The sequence below is a fragment of the Amblyomma mixtum genome, chromosome 2 (genome assembly GCF_055824585.1).
Source record: "Amblyomma mixtum isolate Tamu chromosome 2, ASM5582458v1, whole genome shotgun sequence".
NCBI classification, from domain to species: domain Eukaryota; kingdom Metazoa; phylum Arthropoda; class Arachnida; order Ixodida; family Ixodidae; genus Amblyomma; species Amblyomma mixtum.
Window position 1 is genome coordinate 47,927,909 of NC_143013.1, and position 19,314 is coordinate 47,947,222.

A 19,314-nucleotide genomic window follows, 5' to 3' on the forward strand; every position below is an offset into this window, starting at 1 on the left:
TTGTATCCGCCACCGCTCACGCGTAACGTCGGTCACTTTGCCAAACGCCGCGAATGCCGTCCGAATGTCGTCGTCGGCCACACCGTGAAGCATCCAGTGTAGCCGCAGCTTTACCTGCTGGTCTTCCGGGTCGATAATGAGGCAGCGGCGTTTCTTAACTTGCAGCTCGTTGAAGGCGAGCAACTTCTTTGCTGCCTCCGTGTTCCGCAGGGTAACCGCCCACACGTGGTTGATTTGGTACGCCCCCAACGCGACCACGTCGGGGAGCATACCGGTCTCGGCCAGGGCGTCTCGGAAATCCTCGACCCGGAACGGCCTCGCTCGCACGTCGCCGTGAAGAAAAACGGTGTTGAAAACAACACGTCCTGTTGGCAGTGTCGGCAAAATAATCTGGTAATCCTTATCACCGCAGTCATCGATCCTGTTTCCGCGGCCGTCAAAGGCCGCTATCGCTGCTCCGCTGGAGCCCATGACCCTGCGATCCGTTCAGCTCGGCTGCCGGAAGCAGAATGACTGAGCTAGCAGGCCGGATGCGCACACCGCTGGCATATGTACCATATGTTCAGTCTATTACTTTGTGTGCGTCGTTCACAGACGAGATCGATACGCACCCCATCACTCCTCGCGCACATTTATCCTGATCAATACAACCCAGATTGTGAGCACTGCGGCCAACGAGCCAACAACAGTCACATCTTATGGGATTACCAAATCTGGCACATTACTAATTAATAGCTAATCACTGACTAATTAATACATACTAATTAACTGCAAATTAATTATGCTTAAGCTTCGCCTTTAGAAGTGGAACGTGACAGCGTGTTGTAGTGCTGCCAGGGAGTCCACGGAACGCTACCACCCGTTCGGCACGATGCCTTGCCCTTTGAACGCAACGCTTTTTAAGGCGAAGGCCTTTAATGCCTCATCGTTGTCGACAGAAGGCTGTCAGTAGAAGCTTGTCAGCAGAAGTGTCAGGCTTTTTACGGGTGCCCGCCGAGATATGTGAGACAGTTACTGCGTAATTTCCTTTCCTCAAATAATATTTTCATTTTTTTTTCATTACGGCCCCTCTTTCTTCTTTTGGTCTCCCTTCCTCTACAAATTAGCCGCCGCGGTGGCTCAGTGGTTATGGTGCTCGGCTGCTGACCCAAAAGACGCGGGTTCGATCCCGGCCGCGGCGGCTGGAATTTCTTTGGAGGAGAAATTCTAGAGGCCCGTGTACTGTGCGATGTCAGTGCACGTTAAAGAACCCCAGGTGGTCGAAATTTCCGGAGCCCTCCACTACGGCGTCTCTCATAGCCTTAGTCGCTTTGGGACGTAAAACCCCCATAAACCCAAAAAAAACCTTCCTCTACAAACGGATGACAGGCGACCACTGAGATATGTGAGACAGTTACTGCGTAATTTTCTTTCCTCAAATACAATTTTCATTTTCTTCATTACGGCCCCTCTTTCTCTTTCTTCTTTCACTCCCACTTCCTCCTTTCCTCTATGGTGCGGTTCAGGTGTCCACCGAGATGACAGAGAATTACTACGCCATTTCCTTTCCTCAAAAAGCGTTGCGTTCAGAGGGCAAGGCATGGCGCCGAACGGGTGGTGGCGTTCCGTGGACTCCCTCGCAGCGCTGCAACACGCTGTGGCATTCCACTCCTAAAGGCGAAGCTTAAGCATCATTAATTAGCAGTTAATTAGCATTTAGTCATTAATAAACAATTATCCATTAATTAGTCATTCGTCATTTGTTATTATTAGTCCTTAATTATGTGTTGCATCACCAGTGCCACAGAGGCAGTCAAAGTGGTGCGGAAAACGCTTTCGCCTCTACGTAGCTTAGACAGTCAAAGTTCCCCCTGAATTTTTTTGGAAAGGAAATGGCGCCGTAATTTTCTGTTATCTCGATTGGCACCTCAACCGCACCGTACGGGAAGGGAGGAAGTGGGAGGGAAAGACGAAAGAGCGAGAGGGGCCGTAATGAAGAAAATGAAAATTGTATTTGAGGGAAGAAAATTACGCAGTAACTGTCTCACATGTCTCGGTGGACACCCGTCAAAAGCGTGACACCTCTGCTAAACTTTGGCTGACAGCCTTCTGTCGACGACGATGAGGCATTAAAGGCTTTCGCCTTAAGAAAGCCCACGCCGAAAGGTATAAGGTTTCAGTGGGATTCGAATCCCCGCCTTTTATGGGTCAGTATCGGCACTGGTCACGAAGCCCGCTTTCCTGTTTACGCTGACGCGATCAGACGGCGCTGTTACCACTTTCAACTGCTGCTTCTGGGACAATGATGTCGCTTACGACACAGCGCCTTTTCCCGACGCGCATGTTCAGGGAGTAGAAAGGAAGGCACCAGTTCATTGATTTTAAGTCTCGTTTTTGTGTTGAAGCTTTTTTTTCGTTAACCTGTTCTGTTTCGTGCGGTGTTGGCGTCGTTTTTGTCAACAGTTCCCTTCGCTCTGGCGCGCATTGCACCTACGGCGTGGACGGCCGCACCCTCGCGGTCGACTTCTTCCTCGGTGGAATGCGCGTCAGAGCGTTGGTGGTTTACGCGCCGGCCCGCCACTCCGACTCTTCTAGCTTCTTTGATTCGCTAGATTCTTTTATGCTAGATTGTTACCCTTGCTTTCTCGTTGGCGATTTTAACTGTGTTCTGGATCCCGTACGAGACGTTCGCGGTCGAGGCCAGGGGCGACCCTACGCCGGGGCCCGGTCTCTGCGGGATATTTGTATTCAGTTTGGTTTGACCGACGCGTGGGTTAAGCTTCACGATGGTTGTTTTGGTGGAACTTGGGAGCGGGGCAGCTCAGCGAGCAGAATTGACAAGTTCTTGTTCCCTCGAGAGCTCGAGTGTTTATTGGTGGCCTGCAATGTGCTCGCGTTCCCCCCGGGTACACCGCGCATTAGCGACCATCGACCACTGTCAGCAGTACTGGACATAGGCGAGCGCGCCCCACGTTTGGAAGCGTGGCGTATGGACCCATGTCTGCTGACAGATTGGTCGAGCGTGATAGCCCTTGAACATGCGCTGGGAAACCCGGGTGGACGCGACGCGACGCGCATTACCTGGGACGAGCGAAAAGCGGAATGGCGCGCGCTCCTTATCACCGAAGGGCGCCAACGCCGTAGGCGAATAACGGGCGAAATTAACATCACCCTCGCTCGTATACGCGCCGTGCAGCGCGGCGCGCCGCTTACTTTCGCCATGCGCGATTACTTGAACATCTTGAAGGCGCGCTACCACACACTCCTGCGTCAGTCATCGCGGACAGCAAGTAGGGCGCTCGTACAGGGCCGACCGGTTTCCGATCCGACCGTATTACGCCAAGTACGGGCAGGTAGCCTTGACGAGGAGCGACAGGCCCGCGTGGAGGAGGTAGTTTTGCCGGACGGTACCAGGAGCAGCAGCGCGGCTGACATCTCTGACGCATTTACGCGTCACTTTTCGCAGCTGTTTGCTTCCGAGGCCGAAAGGCGGGACGACGCCTCTTTCACGGACTCCCTCCGTAGTTTCTGTGCTACGCTACCGCAGGTCCCGAGCGATCTCGGCGCGCAGCTGAGCGCTCCTGTAGGCGCGGAAGAGCTCTTCGCCACCGTTAAGAACTTGAACGCCGCCTCAGCTCCAGGCCCTGACGGCATTCCCATCAGCTTTTATGCTAGGTTTTACACCGTCCTAGAGGATCACCTCCTCCAGATGGTGAACGCCTTCGTCAGGGACGGCGAGAGGCCGGAGTCTTTTCGAGAGAGCCGCGTAGTGCTCATCCTGAAGCCTGGCGGGTGTCGATCTGACCCGCAAGCGTGGCGCCCGATCACTCTGCTAAACGCAGACTACAAGATCGTGGCGTCACTGCTGGCTAAAAGGTTGAGTAAGGTTTCATCGGTGCTCGTAAGCCCTGCGCAGACCTGCAGCGTGCCTGGACGCTCGGTGTTCTCGTCTCTCGCACTAACGCGTGACTTGTTCACGGTCACCTCGAGAACAGGAATTCCGGGTTGTTTTGTCTCTCTCGATCAGGCTAAAGCCTTCGATCGGGTCGAGCACCGATACCTTTTTGGAGTTCTCGGGGCTTTCGGCTTTCCGCCGGAGTTCGTAGAGCGGTTGGAGCGGCTGTACTCCGATCTTACAGCTTGCTTGCTATTCAACGGGGCGTTGACCGCACGTTTCGGGATAGAGCGCGGTATTCGCCAGGGTTGTCCCCTGTCACCTATGCTCTTCGTGTTATGTTTAGACCCGCTCTTGCGTCGCGTAGCAGAGTCTCCATCGATTCGCGGTTTCCCTTTGCCTGGCCAGGGCCAGGTGAAGGTGTCAGCGTACGCTGACGACGTGTCCTTGTTTCTGAGGGACGCGGACAGCTTCGTAGCGTTTGCACGGCTTTTTTCCAGTTACAGCGAGCTGTCCGGCGCCCTCCTCAACAGGGGCAAGAGCAAGGCTCTGCGTTTCGGGGACTTCGCGTCGGACCTGCTGGGCGAGGTGGAGTGGGTCCCGGCTTGTAAGGTGCTAGGAGTCGTGTTCCTCTCCTCGGGGGTGGTAGCCCGCGACTCGTGGACCGAGTTGAGAGCGACCGCTGAGCGACGCCTGACAGTAGCAGCGCGTTTCCGCCTGTCGCTGTCGGAACGCGCGTTTATCATCAGGTCATCGGTGTGCGCGCCGCTCTATTATATAGCTCGCGTCGCTTGTCCGCCGCGCACCTTTACGCGCCGCTTGGCCACTCTCTGTGGCAGTTTTTTCTGGGCGGGAAAAACGGAGACCGTCGCTCGCGCGCTCCTCCGTCTTCCCACGCGCATGGGCGGGTTCAGCCTGCCCAACCTGCGCACAATGTGCAGCGTGCTTGCTGTTCGAGGCGTCCGCGACCTGGTCGACGCCACCGACTACCCGGGAAGAGGGCTCCTCGCCTACCTTCTCGGGACTTCGCGGCGGCTCTTTTTTGGTGAACTCGTAGGTCCTTCAGCCGAACGGCAGCCGGCGTTCTTCCGGTATGTCTGTCGGACGGCCGAGTCTCTCACCGCCACCCTGCCCGAGGTCGACGTCTCTCAGACGCAGGCCTCCCGCGTTTGCGAGCTCCTTGCCATCCAGGAGGCTACACCTGAACAGCTAGAGCGGAGCAGGCGGGTACGGTGGCGAGACTTGACGTCGCACTGGGTACCACCAGACGTCCGCGACTTCGGCTGGCTGCGAGGCTGGAGAGTCCTCCCAACGGGGGTCCGCATCGCCGCGTGGGGCATCGCTCCTTCTTGGTGTCCCCAGTGCGGTGCGACAGAGACCCTCGAACACGCGCTTTTTGAGTGCGTCGTAGCGCGCACTTTTTGGAGGCTGATGTCGCGCATGTTTTTTGTTAGCCTCGACTCGCACACCAGGCCGCGCGACGCATTTGTGCGGCTCTTGCTGTGTGTTGGGGCCTTTGTTTTGTGGCGCCAGAGAGGCGTCGCTTCCTTGCAGGGCCGGCCTCAACGCGCCATGTTCCCCATGCTGCAGAGGGTTCGGGCGCGCCTGTTTCAACAGGCGTGTTTAGATCATGTGACCCTCCCAGAAGACGAGTTCCTGCGGCGGTGGAGCACCCGCTTCATCGCCGCCAGCGGGGGCCGCGTGACGGTGCGGCTCCTGCCGTATTGAGTGTGTGGTGCGCGGTGTCGGTGCGCGTTCATCGTATTCAGTGAGCATGCTTCCCCGCGATGCCTGGACATTATGGACCCTTTGAACATTTTGTGCTGTGAATGATTTTGTGTGAACGGCGGCAGCAGTCGCCGTCGTGTTCATGTTTCATAGCTTTTTTGTACCGAGCGACACTAGTCGCTGCCTTGGTGTTTTTGTCTTTGTGAGGGACTATGGTCCCTTTGTATGAATAATCAGTCCAATAAACTTCTCTGCAAGGGAAGGAACCAGTTTCAGTGTTCAAAGCTCACATATCCGCACCGTCGTGACCGCTAGCGCCACGGCGTGGCCACTCTATAGCAGCGTAAGAAGCTAGTTTTGTGGCTATTAAAAAGACTCTGGGTACACCTCCCCTGGCCGGTACGAATTGCACCATCTGTGGATGAGCAGAATGAGTGATATAGCTGTGTACCAGAGCTTGGGAAAATCATGCTGAACCTCAATTCTGCGAATAACTAAGCCCTAGAAATAGATGGTTCCAATGAGACTGCCCCTCGAAGAGTTGGTCATAAATTTGTCCCCTTTAACCGTCAGCGCAATGCAGTCTACACTCTTCTCGGCGGCATCGCCATTGGCTTGAAGTATGTCGTTTGCATTCGCATTTCGTCGCAGGCTTCCTGGAGGTGGTTCCAGCCGATGACATCAAGAAACACGCGCTGTTCTTGCTGGAGAGCTTCATGGACCGCCTGAGGCGCAGCTCTGTGCAGGTGACTGCTGGCGGAGACCTCCTGCGCGATGGTGGTGGTGGTGAAAAACTTTAATCAAGAGAGCTTGAGGGTTAAAAAGTAAATAACCCTGCTGCATGGTCGGTATCCTTAGTCCGGGACACCGCATGACGAGGCCCCGTCTCGCGCCCGCTTGACCAGAGCCCTTTGGGACTCCAGTGTGGAGCAGTTGAGGAGGGCAGTCTCCCATGCCTCTCGGGTGGGGGTGGGGGAGGGGGAAAGGTGAGGATTCTGAGTACATGCCCACACCATGTGAAAGATATCGCAGATCTCTCCACAGTGCGGGCAGCGCCCATCTGTGTTCGGATCGAAGTGTTTTGCTATTGCAGGACAGAGAAGGGTTCCTGTCTGCAGGCGCCGCAGAGTTCGCTCCTCCGCCTTACTCAGCCCCTTGGCAGGTGCCGGGTAGAGACGGTGGCTGTCGCAATAATAAATTAGGATTTCGCGGAACCGCAGAAGCGGTTTATGAGCTTCTGAGCCATGAGAGCTAGGATGAGGAGCCCGGTGTGTGAGCGCTCGGGCGGCCGCATCAGCGGCCTCATTGCCTCGTAGACCCTGGTGGCCAGGAGCCCAGATCACTTTTGTGCGAGTTGGATCGGCGAGAGCGCGTCTTAGAATTTGCGAGGCCAGAGGTGATATTTCGCCTGCAAGATAATGTTCACAGGCCCGGCGAGAGTCTGTAATAACCGTTTTCGATTTTGGATCGGCGGCAGCGAGAGCTATTGCGACTTCCTCCGCTCGTGTTGAATTTGGGGCCCGAAAAGATAGCCCATCGACATTCATTCCCCGGTGGACTACGGCAGCCGTGAAGAATCCTGCGGGCGACGGCCCTGTGATGTCCACGTAATAGACGCCCTCTTTATACCCATATTGCCTCTCAAGCGTGCGAACCCGCGCTTGTCGTCTGCCTTCATGTGAAGCCATGTCCATGTTACGCGGGAGCGGAGCGACCAAGAGCATGTGGCGCCACAGCACCGGGATATTCTCCGTCCCCTCTGGTATGCATGTGTGTTGGATGTGTAAGCGGTTTAGCAGGCGGCGCCCAGGCACCGTCTGCGATAGCCGCGTATATTGGTTCACGAGGTGGGCCTCCCGCAACTCCTGATAGGAGTTTACCACTCCCAACGCCTTCAGTTTGGCGTTGGAGGTAGCCACCGGAAGGTCCAGTGCTCGCTTTGTTGCCTTCCTGATGATGGCGTCAATGCGCTCGTCTTGTTGTTTGGTGGTGCGTAGGTACGGCACGGCGTAGAGGATCCGGCTGGTCACGAAGGCATAGGCGAGCCGTAGCGCGTCCCTGCCCCGCAGACCACCCCGCTTGTTGGAAACACGGCGGATCATGCGCCCTACCTGTTCACCTATGATCTTGAGTTTCGCTATAGTAGAGTCCGGCCTAAGTTTGTTATTGATGAACAGACCCAGGATCCGGAGCTCCGCCACTTCTCTGATGGGACCGCCTGACAGAGATATGTGTAGAGACGTGTTGTCCTTGTGGTTTGTCCTGACGTGTAGAAGCTCTGATTTGGCGGGAGCACATTGGAGACCACAGTCGGCAGCATATGCTTCGACTATGGTGGCGGCCTGCTGAAGGCGGTCCTCTATCTCCCCAAGGCTCCCCTCGGTGGTCCAGATTGTAATGTCGTCTGCGTAGAGTGCGTGTTTTATGCCATCTACCTGAGCCAGTCGGCCGGGCAGGTGCATCATGGCGATGTTGAAAAGGAGCGGTGATAACACCGCCCCCTGTGGTGTACCTCGTGTACCCATAGAGTACGGGCCGTACTCCTCGTCCTCGATCCGGAGGAGTGCCTGACGCGCAGAGAGGAAGTCTCTGACATAGGCGAAGACCTTCGCCCCGCAGTTAGTGGTGTTCAAGTTAGAGAGTATGGTGGCATGTTTAACATTGTCAAACGCCCCCTTAAGATCGAGGGCGAGAATGGCCTTGTCGTTTTGTTGCATGGCTGTGGGTCGTATTATGTCCCTGTGTAGTTGGAGTAGGACATCCTGTGCAGACATGTGCGGGCGGAACCCGAACATAGTGTCTGCAAAGAGGCCCTTACCTTCCATGTATGGAGAGAGGCGATCCCGAACCATCGTCTCCATGAGCTTTCCCACACACGAGGTTAATGAGATGGGTCTCAAGTTGTCCGTAGTCACGGCTTTACCTGCTTTGGGGATGAACGTTACGAGGGATGTTTTCCATTCGAGTGGGAGCGGACACCCATCCCAGATCTGATTTATGTATTGTAGCAAATGGAGATATGCACAGTCGGAGAGGTTCGCCAACAGTTTCACTGTTATGCGATCCCGACCCGGTGTCCCACCTCAGCGCATTTTAGCCAGGGCCGCCTTAAGGTCATGCAACTCAAAAGGGGCGTCTAAATCCTGATTTGGCTTGCCGGAGTACGTGTACTCGGGCCCAACCGGGTCGTTTGTGCGGCAGAGATACCTGTCGCACAAAGTGTCCGCAAGTTGCGCCGTCGTACCTTGGTACCCGTGCAGAGCCCGCCGGAGCTGTTTTTGCGTCTCCCCTTTCGTTTGAGAAGGGTCGATGAGGCTGCGCAAGAGACGCCAAGTCCCCTTCGAGCTCATCTGACGCGCTGCCGAGTTGCAGCGTTCTATCCAATTGGTGTCTGTGAGCTGGGCGGCATATGCCGCAGCCTGCTCCGTAAGTTGTGCAATACGAGCTCTAAGCTTGCGATTCGTCTTGTGTTTCTTCCATCGTTTTGTTAAGCTCCGGCGCGCCTCCCACAGATGCAGGAGGTGATTGTCCACTGCGGGGATCTCGTCGGTGGTGTGAAGTGTTTGCTTGTGTTGTTTCTGTATGTTGGTGACCTGTGTTGCCCACTCCGCATAGCCGTCAGAGAATAGTACCGGAGGGACGTCCTGAATTCGAAATTGGTGCCAATTGGTTATTTTCGCCTGGCACATTTTTTACGGGCTGCCTTCGCCAAAAGCGTGATGCGGAGAAGGCAGTGGTCGCTGCCCAGGGTATCCCCCAGGTTCTCCCATGTGGCGTTTGTAGTGTTCCTAACCAGAGATAAGTCAGGACACGTGTCACGGGTGACCGAGTTGCCCACACGTGTGGGGCAAGACGGATCCGTGAGCAACGTAAGACGAAGGGTGGAGATGAGCTCCGCCAGCTTGCGTCCCCTGGATTTCTCGAAGTGATAGCCCCAATGTAGACTGGGTGCGTTGAAATCCCCAATGATCACCAGGGGTTCATTGTCAGCCGACTTGAGAGCACGATAGAAAATTTCGCTGAAAGTAACACGCGGCTTATGCGGGGGGCAATACACATTAAGCACATGTATTGACGGGTCGCGGCGCCTGAGAGGCAGAACCCTCACCATGGTGTATTCTTGCTCAGTCTCCAGATCAAGATCGACCTGAATCGCGGTGTATGCTTTATGCACCAGGATGCAGGTCGAGGGGCCCCCCTGAAACGAGCTATACCCAGAGAATTTAGCATCATTGCCGGGCTCTTGCAAAGCAAGAAGCGCCGGCATGTCACCAAGGGACTGCAGGTAGAGCTGGAGATGTGATCGTTTTTTGCAGGCTCTGAAACCCCTGCAGTTCCATTGAATGATTTCGAATTGGTCTAATTTTTTAGCTTTCTGAGAAGGTTTGCCAGCCATATTGATGTTTTTATTTTACAGTGCTGGGTAGCCACTCGGTTCGGAGGCCGGTGCAGCCCCAGGTAGGGGTTGCATCAACGCCGCGGCTATCGGCCCGGAACCGCTTTCTTCCGCTGCCTGTCGAGGAGCTATTTTACGTTTTAGCTGCGGGGAGTCGCAGGAGAGATAATTTTTTATTTGGGAGCTGACCCAGGGCTGCACCGCCTTAAGGACAGAGTCAGTCACCTGGGCCGCAATGTCGGGAAGCATTGTAGCAAATGCTGAACTGAACATGTCCTGAAAGGACTCGCGGACCGCAATCATAATTTGGTTCGGGAGCGCTGCCACCCGCTCCTCCAACTGCTCGGCTTTACGCTCCAGGGCCTCGAAGCGGCCGGCGTCCGCGGGGGCCGAATCGACCACCGTGTCCGCGGTTTGCCGCGAGACGCTAGTTAGGCAAGATGATACTGAGGATCCGTCATCACTATCCTCAGGCTCAGCGTTCTGCATGGGCTCGGACTGCCCGGCCTGCTTAGCTTCTAATTCTTGAATTTTACGGGCGAGAATTTGATTTTGGCGCCTGAGCTCCTCTACCTGCCGCTGTAGGGCGGATTCGGTGGGGGAGGGAGGGGGGGTGGGCCCAGAGACTAACCCACTCCAACTGCTCACCTGATTTTGGCGCGGTACCAGAGGTGGGAAATCCTCGGCTTTCAGGACCGGCGGCCTCGTCGGGTTCCCGGACTTCACAAATTTTGGCGGCCCGGACTGGGCCTTCTTGGGTTCGGGCTTGGGCCCCGGGGCCTGCTTGGGTCCGGCCGTGGGCGTCTGGGCCTTTTTGGGTCCCGGCGTCTGCTTCTGCTTTGGGGTGTGTGGGCGTCCTGGCTTGACGACCTTGCGGTACTTGCCCGCGCAGCCAGGCGCTCCGGTGGGATGGCTGCCTCCGCAGATGAGGCAGCACGGGGAGCATTGATGTTCAGCTGGGCCACCGTCAGGAGCAGCAGCAACCTGAGCCCCGCAGCGTTCACAGCGTCCAGGCTGCGGCCGCGGGCAGGCGTCGGCCCGATGCCCCACCGTGCCACAGCGAGGGCAGGCAGGGATCGTTTTCTTATAGAAGCGGACGGGGAGACGCTCGCAACTATAAAGCACGGTCCGCGGCACCCTTGTCCCCACAAAGGTGACCACAGCAACCTGCGTTTTGCCCAGTTTGCGCACGGATAGTACGTTGGGGTCCTCACTGAGTGTTTTCTTGACAGTCTCAGATGTCTCGTCCGGGGAGACGGTGATGACGCCCTTGCAGAATTCGCCGGAGAGCTTAGGGTGGCCCCGGAATAGCAGCGTGCGGCCTCCGACCGGCAGCATGACGTCCCGGAGCAGCTTCTCCGCAGCTTCCACTGATTTCAGTGTGCAGACGAGCACATTTTGCTCCCACACGGGCCACACTGCAAGCCCCACACTTGCGGCGTCCCCGAGGATGCTGCGAACGGCAGCGCCGGCTTGTCCGGGACCTAAGGTGGCCTTCAGGTCGATGGTTTCTCGTGGCTTAAGCACCACAATGATTTCGTCTTTCCCGATGCGGGGCGTGTGTTGCGGCCGCCACCGGGGCTGTTTTGCTTGTTGCACAGCTGCATGTTGAGCGTTCTCGCCCTGTACATGTGCAGAGCGTCCCGCCACCCGTTGCTGGCCGGCGTCCGTGTTGGCGTCCCTGGAGGCCTTAGTCTTCCTGCGTCCGCGCCATACGCGGACCATGTCTTGGAGGTATTCCTCCTCGCTGGGAAGAGGCTCTTCATGTTGAACGGTTTCCATGTTAACGATCCCTATGGAGGTGGGATCGTATCCGGTGACTTGGCCTTGGACCGCCATTGCCGAGGAATCCCAGAGGAAACCCCGAACGCTGCCGGCGCAGGCCTTGCCACCGTCAGGCTTAGCGCCGCAGAGATGGGGCGAGGTCTTCAAAGCACTGATAATGGAACAAAATTCAGCGCACCTTGGCAAATGTGGTGTCCACGAATGCCGCTTAGGTTGCCGGAGACGATGGTGCCAAGCTTTCTACGGGAAAGAGTTGAGGACCGCAAATAACAGCGATCATTGGTAGAGCCGACGTGGCGTGCGACCGCTCGCGCTGCCTGCCACCGGCGTTCCCCTGCGCGAGGTCCCTTCGGACCACAAGGCCCGTCGTCTTGTTGGAAATTTTCTCGCGCAGTGATTCTGAGCTTCCTGCAGACTCTCCGACGGCATGCGAAGAAAGTGAATGCAGTCTTCTTATAAAATCAGTCGAGATGAATCTTAGATAGTGTAACCTCTCGGAGGCCAAACAGACAGCATCACTTACTATTCGCGTCCGCAAATTTAAACATTTCCTCCAAAAACGAGAGCGAACTGAAACGCGCTCGCTCAGAGCGAGAAGGCGACTGAAGCGTGCTTAATCCGCGTAGAGACACGGCCCAAAACACAGCCCGTTCTGCAGCCTGTGTGCGCTGTTCCTTTTCCGCCCATGAACGGAATGTGCGTAAGAATGCATGACAGCCGCAGGCAGTAAACCCTGAGTGCAGGCATTCTCTGCATGCAGCACAAATACTTGACCAACACATGTGCATGGTGCTCCAGCTAACTTGTGGGCAGCGTGCCCTCTCTAAGGTTCGGCTGATTCGGTCAGCTGACTCGGCCAAGACTCGGTCAATCGACTCGGTCATCATGACACAATCGACGGAACCGGCTCATTTCCAATGCATAAACGCTCGCGTTCGCAGAAAAAAAAAAAGCGTTCTGTGGCAGTATCCAACGAGGCGCGGCAGCGTGTGGTTTACTGCAGCTGACATTTGAAATCTTACTTTCCGTGACGTCACACCAAGCTTGTCCTCACACCTGGGGTGCTGCGCGCAGAAACCATAAAATTAAATTATCGATTACGTTACCATTTTAAATGCTAGCGCAAAAACACTTTACATGCTTCACCAAGAGCCCGTATAGATCTCAACACTTGAATAGCGCGGAATTCTCTAAAATTTGTGCAGTTGCGCTTTGAGGCCGAGCTTAAGCATCCCCTTAAGTTTTTAATGGCATAGCATTAGGAGCGCCATGGAGGCGAAAACTGTCCGCTAAATGATGCTCCCGCCACTTTTATCGATATTCTTCCATGTACGCGGGAACACGGCAAACACTGATTCCTCCTGTTGTGTCTGGAGTCCCCCTTTCGAGGCGGTTAACACTTTTCATTATGGGGAAGAAAAAAAAACAGAAGGAAATGAGGATATGCCTCGCGGGCACTCTTTGAAGCACACTTTCTCAGCGGCTGCATTTCTTTGCAGATGAACAAGGTGATCGAGACCGTGTTCTTCATCATCGACTTCGAGAATTTTTCGCTGCGCCAGCTATACTCGTGGCAAGGTAAGTCTTCTCCCATCGGTTCCGCTGGTTTCTTAGCGAACTGCGGTTGAGCTGCTAGCCTCCCGATGACTGCCGGTTTCCCCGTCGTGTCCGTCCCGATCCCTGCGGAGCCGGCTGCTTGATGACTCGAGGGCCGGCGCGTGACGCCTACATCTGGGCACGGGTTCGACGCTGGGGCAAAGGAAAGGCGACGGTCAAAGAATTCTGAGAGAACTACGTGCACGTTTCGTCTTAGAATGGGATATGCCGGTGCTGAAAAGCATTTCGTGCTTCCGCGATGTGATGAGCTTTCTTCATAAACTTCGCCTGTTGTCAACGCGCGTACTGTGATCTTGCAGTCATCACCCTGCTGACTGACATGCTGAAGGCCTACGAGGACAATTATCCCGAAATCCTGGAGAAGGCCTACGTCATCAACGGTGAGTATCTGTCTTGATGCGATGCTCACTGCGTGCCACTTAATGATTTCGCTACAATTCGTAGATAGTGCGCAAACGTTTGTGTTCGAAGTTTAGAGACGGTTGACAACTGCTACGCCTTGAATGTTTAGTGAGGTTTTAGAGACTGAAAACATCGTCACCTTTATAGATATTTTTTTTACTATTAGCAAAAATTTTCTGGGCACAGTTATTCTAGAATGTGTTTGGTTTGGTTTAGGGGGTTTAACGTCCCGGCCCGTGTACTGTGCGATGTCAGTGCACGTTAAAGAACACCAGGTGGTCGAAATTTCCGGAGATCTTCACTACGGCGTCCCTCATAGCCTGAGTCGCTTTGGGACGTTAAACCCCAATAAACCAAACCAAACACATTCTACAAAAACTGTGCCCCCATAATTTTTGCTAATAGTGATGATGCAATCATGGCTACTCATGTAAGTACAGACTGTCTGAAGACTAGCCAGAAGCGAAGTCCACACGCTGGCCGGCGTGATAAGGGCGACAAATGAGCCGGCTGCACAGTGCTGGCGACAGTCTCGGCCATAATAATGTTAAGCACACTTCAACGGTCAAACCCTTCTCTTGCCTCAATTGGCACAGCACAAAAAACTTCCTAGATATGGCACGAAAATCCGCCGGTGCGCGCGCGTATGTATAAACAGTGGAAACCTTCGTATTTTTCGCTGGAACGCACGAGAAAAATCCAAGCGCCGAAGCGTTCACCTTGTTACTTTGGCCGCATCTGTGGAACATGGAAACCTAGAGGATGCTAAGCGAAGGTTTTCGGCAAATTTCTGCTCAGACACTTCGGCATAGACAAGATGCACGAACGATAAGCAGTGTGCGTGCGGAGCGGTCGAGTGTGCGAGAGAGGGAAAGGCTCCACTACACACGACATGGCATACGCGCAGACCACGCTGAAGCATACATGAAATGGCACAACTAAAACCTTGTTTTGGGGGGACTTGCATGGAGCAAAAAAAAAAAAAAACTGAGGAAGAAGCGCGCACGCAGAGGGCTATCTCGTGCCGTGATCACGGCAGGAGGGAACCGACTCTCTCCGTTTTACTATTTTTTACGTTTTACGACTAGGGTTCAAGGCAGTCGCCGTACGCTCCCTCCTGATTCTTTTTTCCTTCATGCGGGCTTGTAGGCATGTGCCAAAATGGAAGGCGCTGACGAGCAGACGACGCGACGCCCCGGCTACGCCCAGCCTTCGGTTGTCAGTCAGAACGACACACCAATGGAATGCCTTTAGCGAAAGTGTTCCGTATGACGTCAAACGAGCAGAGTAGAGGACGAGGACGTTTGCTTGTGGAAGGAAAGAACGAGCGGGATTTGATTTGAATTTTTACAGCTTTTCGGAGCGCGCATGGCTCTAGTATTTTGCAGAGGTTATCTGATCGATGTCTCATCTATGCAGTGTGCTTGTTTTTAAAAAATGTCCGGACCCTAGGCAGTTGCCCTTTAATGCTAAATCTTTATATGTCCTGTTAGCACGAAGGCCGGCATCCGCCGTCTATGGCACGGAATTCAGAGGTTGTCAGAACACCGTTGTATGATGTCGCAACGCATGTAAGCGAACATGTATAGTCATGAATGATGAAACGTAACGCACTATGACCTATGAAAGTCATGACTCACAATCATTCTGCAACGTAGCATGACTCAGCACTTACAAATAAAGGTGTACAGAGTTTGTACAAAGTATGCATACTCATACCTTGTAGTCATAGTCATCGCTCATGACACAATCATTTTGCAACGGCTTGGCTGCTGACCCGAAAGACGCGGAATCGATTCCGGCCGCGGCGGTCGAATTTCGATTGAGGCAGAATTCTAGAGGCCCTTGTACTGTGCGATGTCAGCGCACGTCAGCGAAATTTCCGGAGCCCTTCACTACGACGTCTCCCATAGCCTGAGTCGCTTTGGGACGTTAAACCCCCGTAAACCAAACAATTCTGCAACGTAGCATGACACAGCACTTCAAAGCTTTCGCATTCTCACATGCAAGCAGTCTTAAGTGTCTCTGCCGAATTTTTCTAAGCACTTAATTTTTCCTCTCTCCTTCGCAGCGCCGCGCTTCTTCCCCCTCCTGTGGAAGGTCGTCCGTCCTTTTCTGACAGAACGAACGGTGAACAAGGTGGCCATATACAGCACAGGTGAGCAAACGGCCCTGTTAATCCTTTCCCGCCAAGGGCGAAACGGCACGTCTTTACGAATACCAGTACAAGATTCAGGGTAGCGTTTGTATTCCGCAGTCCAGATTCCGTGTAGCTGTCCCACGTTAGGTGCCGCTTTCAAACCTGCAAGTGTCGGCCGCACTGATGCATGGAAATCGGTCCGCAGTATTCTGCACCACAGGTTCATGGCCGTGTCAGTGGGAAGTACAGGCGCGGCCATAAGTAAACAGAGCACGCTATTGCGTTCGAAGTGCAATCACGCTTTCTCCATTGGTAATGAAGAAGCGTTGTTTGTCTACAAGAAAACCCACCAACCTCCGCTGCCAGCATGCGCGTACCACTGCTGGAAATTTCAATGAGATGACGCGTGAAAAATATTCGAAGACAGTTGCGTGCTCCGTTTACTTTTGTCCGCGCCTGTACACGGCGGAGAGCACTGATAATGCTGTCCCCACTACAGCGTGCCTTCGGTCGGGACTGACCACGCGTAGTTGAAAGAGTGAAACGAGCCATCGGACTTTTGCAGGGAAAGTGCCACTGTCTCCTTTGTGGCGGCTTAATTCGTAGCACAGTTCAGGGCACGAGGAGCGCCTGCCATAGGGAAGGGGTGGACACCTCCGTGAAGAAGGGACACACTATACAGATTACGCTGTTTTCGCATAAAAAGCTGCAAGAAAATGTGCATCACCCGATTTAGCAGGAACACTGCGGTTCAGAGCTTTTTACGCGATCCCAGAGACTATGCTACATCGCCATTCACTTGAAAACGAACTCATTTTCTCAAGTTTGACTCGTGTGTCGGGAAAAGTGCTGAACCTGTTATTCTCAGCAACTGCTTCTTTCATTGCTGGACCCAGAAAGAGTATTCTGTTCTCCCTCAAGTCCTTTGATGCAAAAGTTGGCAGTGATGTATGCTTTTGTACTTTCTTGTGGTGGCCACCTTTAAGTACTCTTTCACGCTGACTTGTGTTGCTTTTGTCTTCTTATTTTATTGCAATGGACCAATTTTATCTCGACCTCCTGTGTTAACGCCCAAAGTGTAGGGGGTTCAAGGCTTTGTGAAGCTGCCAGTGGGCACCTTTTACTCCGCCTTTTACTTAAAAAGCTTAAAAAGTAAAAGCTTTTACTTTTTTTACTGTCATCTCTATGGCCGAATAAATGTCATTATTATTAACTGTGTGCTTATGAGGCAACCGTGGATGGTGAAAATTACATCCCCATACATGTTTTTGTGCCAAATGGCGCACCCACTGTAATGCAGGATGACGCGAAGGTGCGGTGGGTGTTCTCTTGGAGCATTTTTACTTGAGCACTTTTACTTGAGTTCTATAGCAGAGTGAGTCTCGTGTACAGATGACACAGCCCCGATGGGTAGGCCACCTTTCGGAGGAGAAAGCGTCAACCAGCTCAGTGGGCCATTTTGTCGAAGCAATCGGAGGTAAAACTGCCCGTGCGGAGCGCATCTGGTCACGCTGTGGGCGCCTCGGATTCACGTCCACTCCACTGCCAAGGCTCCCAAAAGCACGCAGAGGAGCATTCACAACACGTGCATCTCTGGGCATGCGACGGGTCTTGAAAGACTTAGGTTGAAAAACTCTGTCAGCCATTGACACATGAAAACACAGGCACCGGTGCCCACCTCGGGGACGCTGAACTTTTGGTGTGCGAGGTGCTGATTGACTTTGGCCAGCACGCGTCAAATAAATAAAATGTAGCTTGCGTCATCGATGTTATCTTAAATTAGTTTGTCAAGCGCCCGTCAATTCTGCAGAAAATCCAGCGTCATCGTCGTCGCAGCTGTGAGCGAAATATCTCCGGAGAAGCAACTTAGGGGGGCCACCTAGGTCACGTGGTCTTCTGGCGCCATCATAACCTGCCCATCGGATGGTGGGCAAACTGGCAACCATGGCAGGTGGCAATTACATTAATGACTAGTCGCGAGAGTTTGCTCGGGAAGCGCAACCAGGGTAGCCCGAACCCCACCAGTGGCTTCCCTCACTCGCTATCGCAGGGCAGGGGCACATTGCTTAACTGCTGCACCACTGAGCCATGAATGGTATGAAGACCCCGGGGATCTATGATTGCGAAGTCGATAACGACCAATTATGCATATATGGGAATTACCGCTATCGCGTCATGCGCTTAAGGCAATTTTTACTCCCTTTTCTGAATAAAACTTGCTGGCTCCTTCCTCTCTTCGCTTCTTTTTGCCGCCACCTTGTAGCACTGGAATGTGGCGCGCGCAGATGACTGGCGGAAGGGCCTCTTCGAACGGCTGGACCCGGACGGCGTGCCGCAGCACTGGGGCGGAAACCTGGTGGGGCCCGACGGCGACCCCCGATGCAGCCACTTGGTTAGCGCACGCTGCTTCTTGTCTCTCGGCACACAACCGTACGAAGAAAGCTAAAAACTGCCCCAGCACACATGAAAAAATTGGCTTACGAAACTTGTGTGCGGTCTTTGCTTGAATATGCTTCAGTCGTGTGGGACCCGTACACGAGAAAGGACATAATAGTCCTTGAAAAAGTTAATAGGAAAGCGGTTAGGTTCATATACGGAAAATACAAAAGGGAACACTCTCCCTCGCAGTTAATGATATCAAATAACATTCCTACACTAGAAATCCGCAGAAAGATTAATAGATTGGAGTTCTTGTTTAATAGTTTAACAGGAAAAAATAAACTGAAGCTTCCGGAGGGCATTAAGCGTCCTCTAGTGAGAAGGATTCGGAGCGTTCATGAGCTGTCACTTACTCCCTTTTCGCCAAAACTAACAGTTTTAAATACAGTTTTTTTCCCTAGAACAGTGCAAGATTGGAATTCTTTACCGGCATCTGTTTTTTCCTCGCAAAATTTTTCTGATGCGTTAAATCGTGACTTACCTGCTAGTATTGTTTATATGAATGTTTTGTATCCGTGTGCTGCTAATATTGTTTAATTTTATTATTTTGGTTGTGTAGCAATATAAAATCACTCCTGCTTGGGCCAAGCAGTGGCCTGCAGTATTCTGAAATAAATAAATAAAAAAACGACGCATTCAGTCAAGTCACACAGAGACTTTTTGGAGGAAGTTGCATGATATGGCAGAAATGAAACTTCGCCTACAAAGCACACGTGACCGATAATGAACGCACATAAGAGAACTACAATGCAGTGCTTGGGCGTGATTCAGGAGCTGGCTGGAAATAGGAAAGCGATAATGAACGAAGCTAATAATTTTTCACACCCCACAGTACGAATAAAGGTCTGCAGTTTGTTGTCGCCTTTAGCCCCGCCGCGGTGGCTCAGTGGTTACGGCACTCGGCTGCTGGCCCGAAAGACGCGGGTTCAATCC

At 53.5% G+C, this 19,314-nt stretch overlaps 1 protein-coding gene across 2 annotated transcripts in view; it reads left to right on the forward strand.

Annotated features, from left to right (window-relative positions):
• LOC149359244 (SEC14-like protein 2) overlaps positions 1 to 19,314 on the forward strand; it is a 78,069-nt gene that overhangs the window by 50,949 nt on the left and 7,806 nt on the right. For both annotated transcript variants that reach the window (XM_089571519.1, XM_089571520.1), the window contains 5 exons: positions 6,254 to 6,348; positions 13,283 to 13,361; positions 13,700 to 13,780; positions 15,874 to 15,960; positions 18,228 to 18,334. In XM_089571519.1, coding sequence (XP_089427645.1) covers positions 6,254 to 6,348; positions 13,283 to 13,361; positions 13,700 to 13,780; positions 15,874 to 15,960; positions 18,228 to 18,334 — 449 coding nt within the window. The remainder of the gene's footprint in view (positions 1 to 6,253; positions 6,349 to 13,282; positions 13,362 to 13,699; positions 13,781 to 15,873; positions 15,961 to 18,227; positions 18,335 to 19,314) is intronic.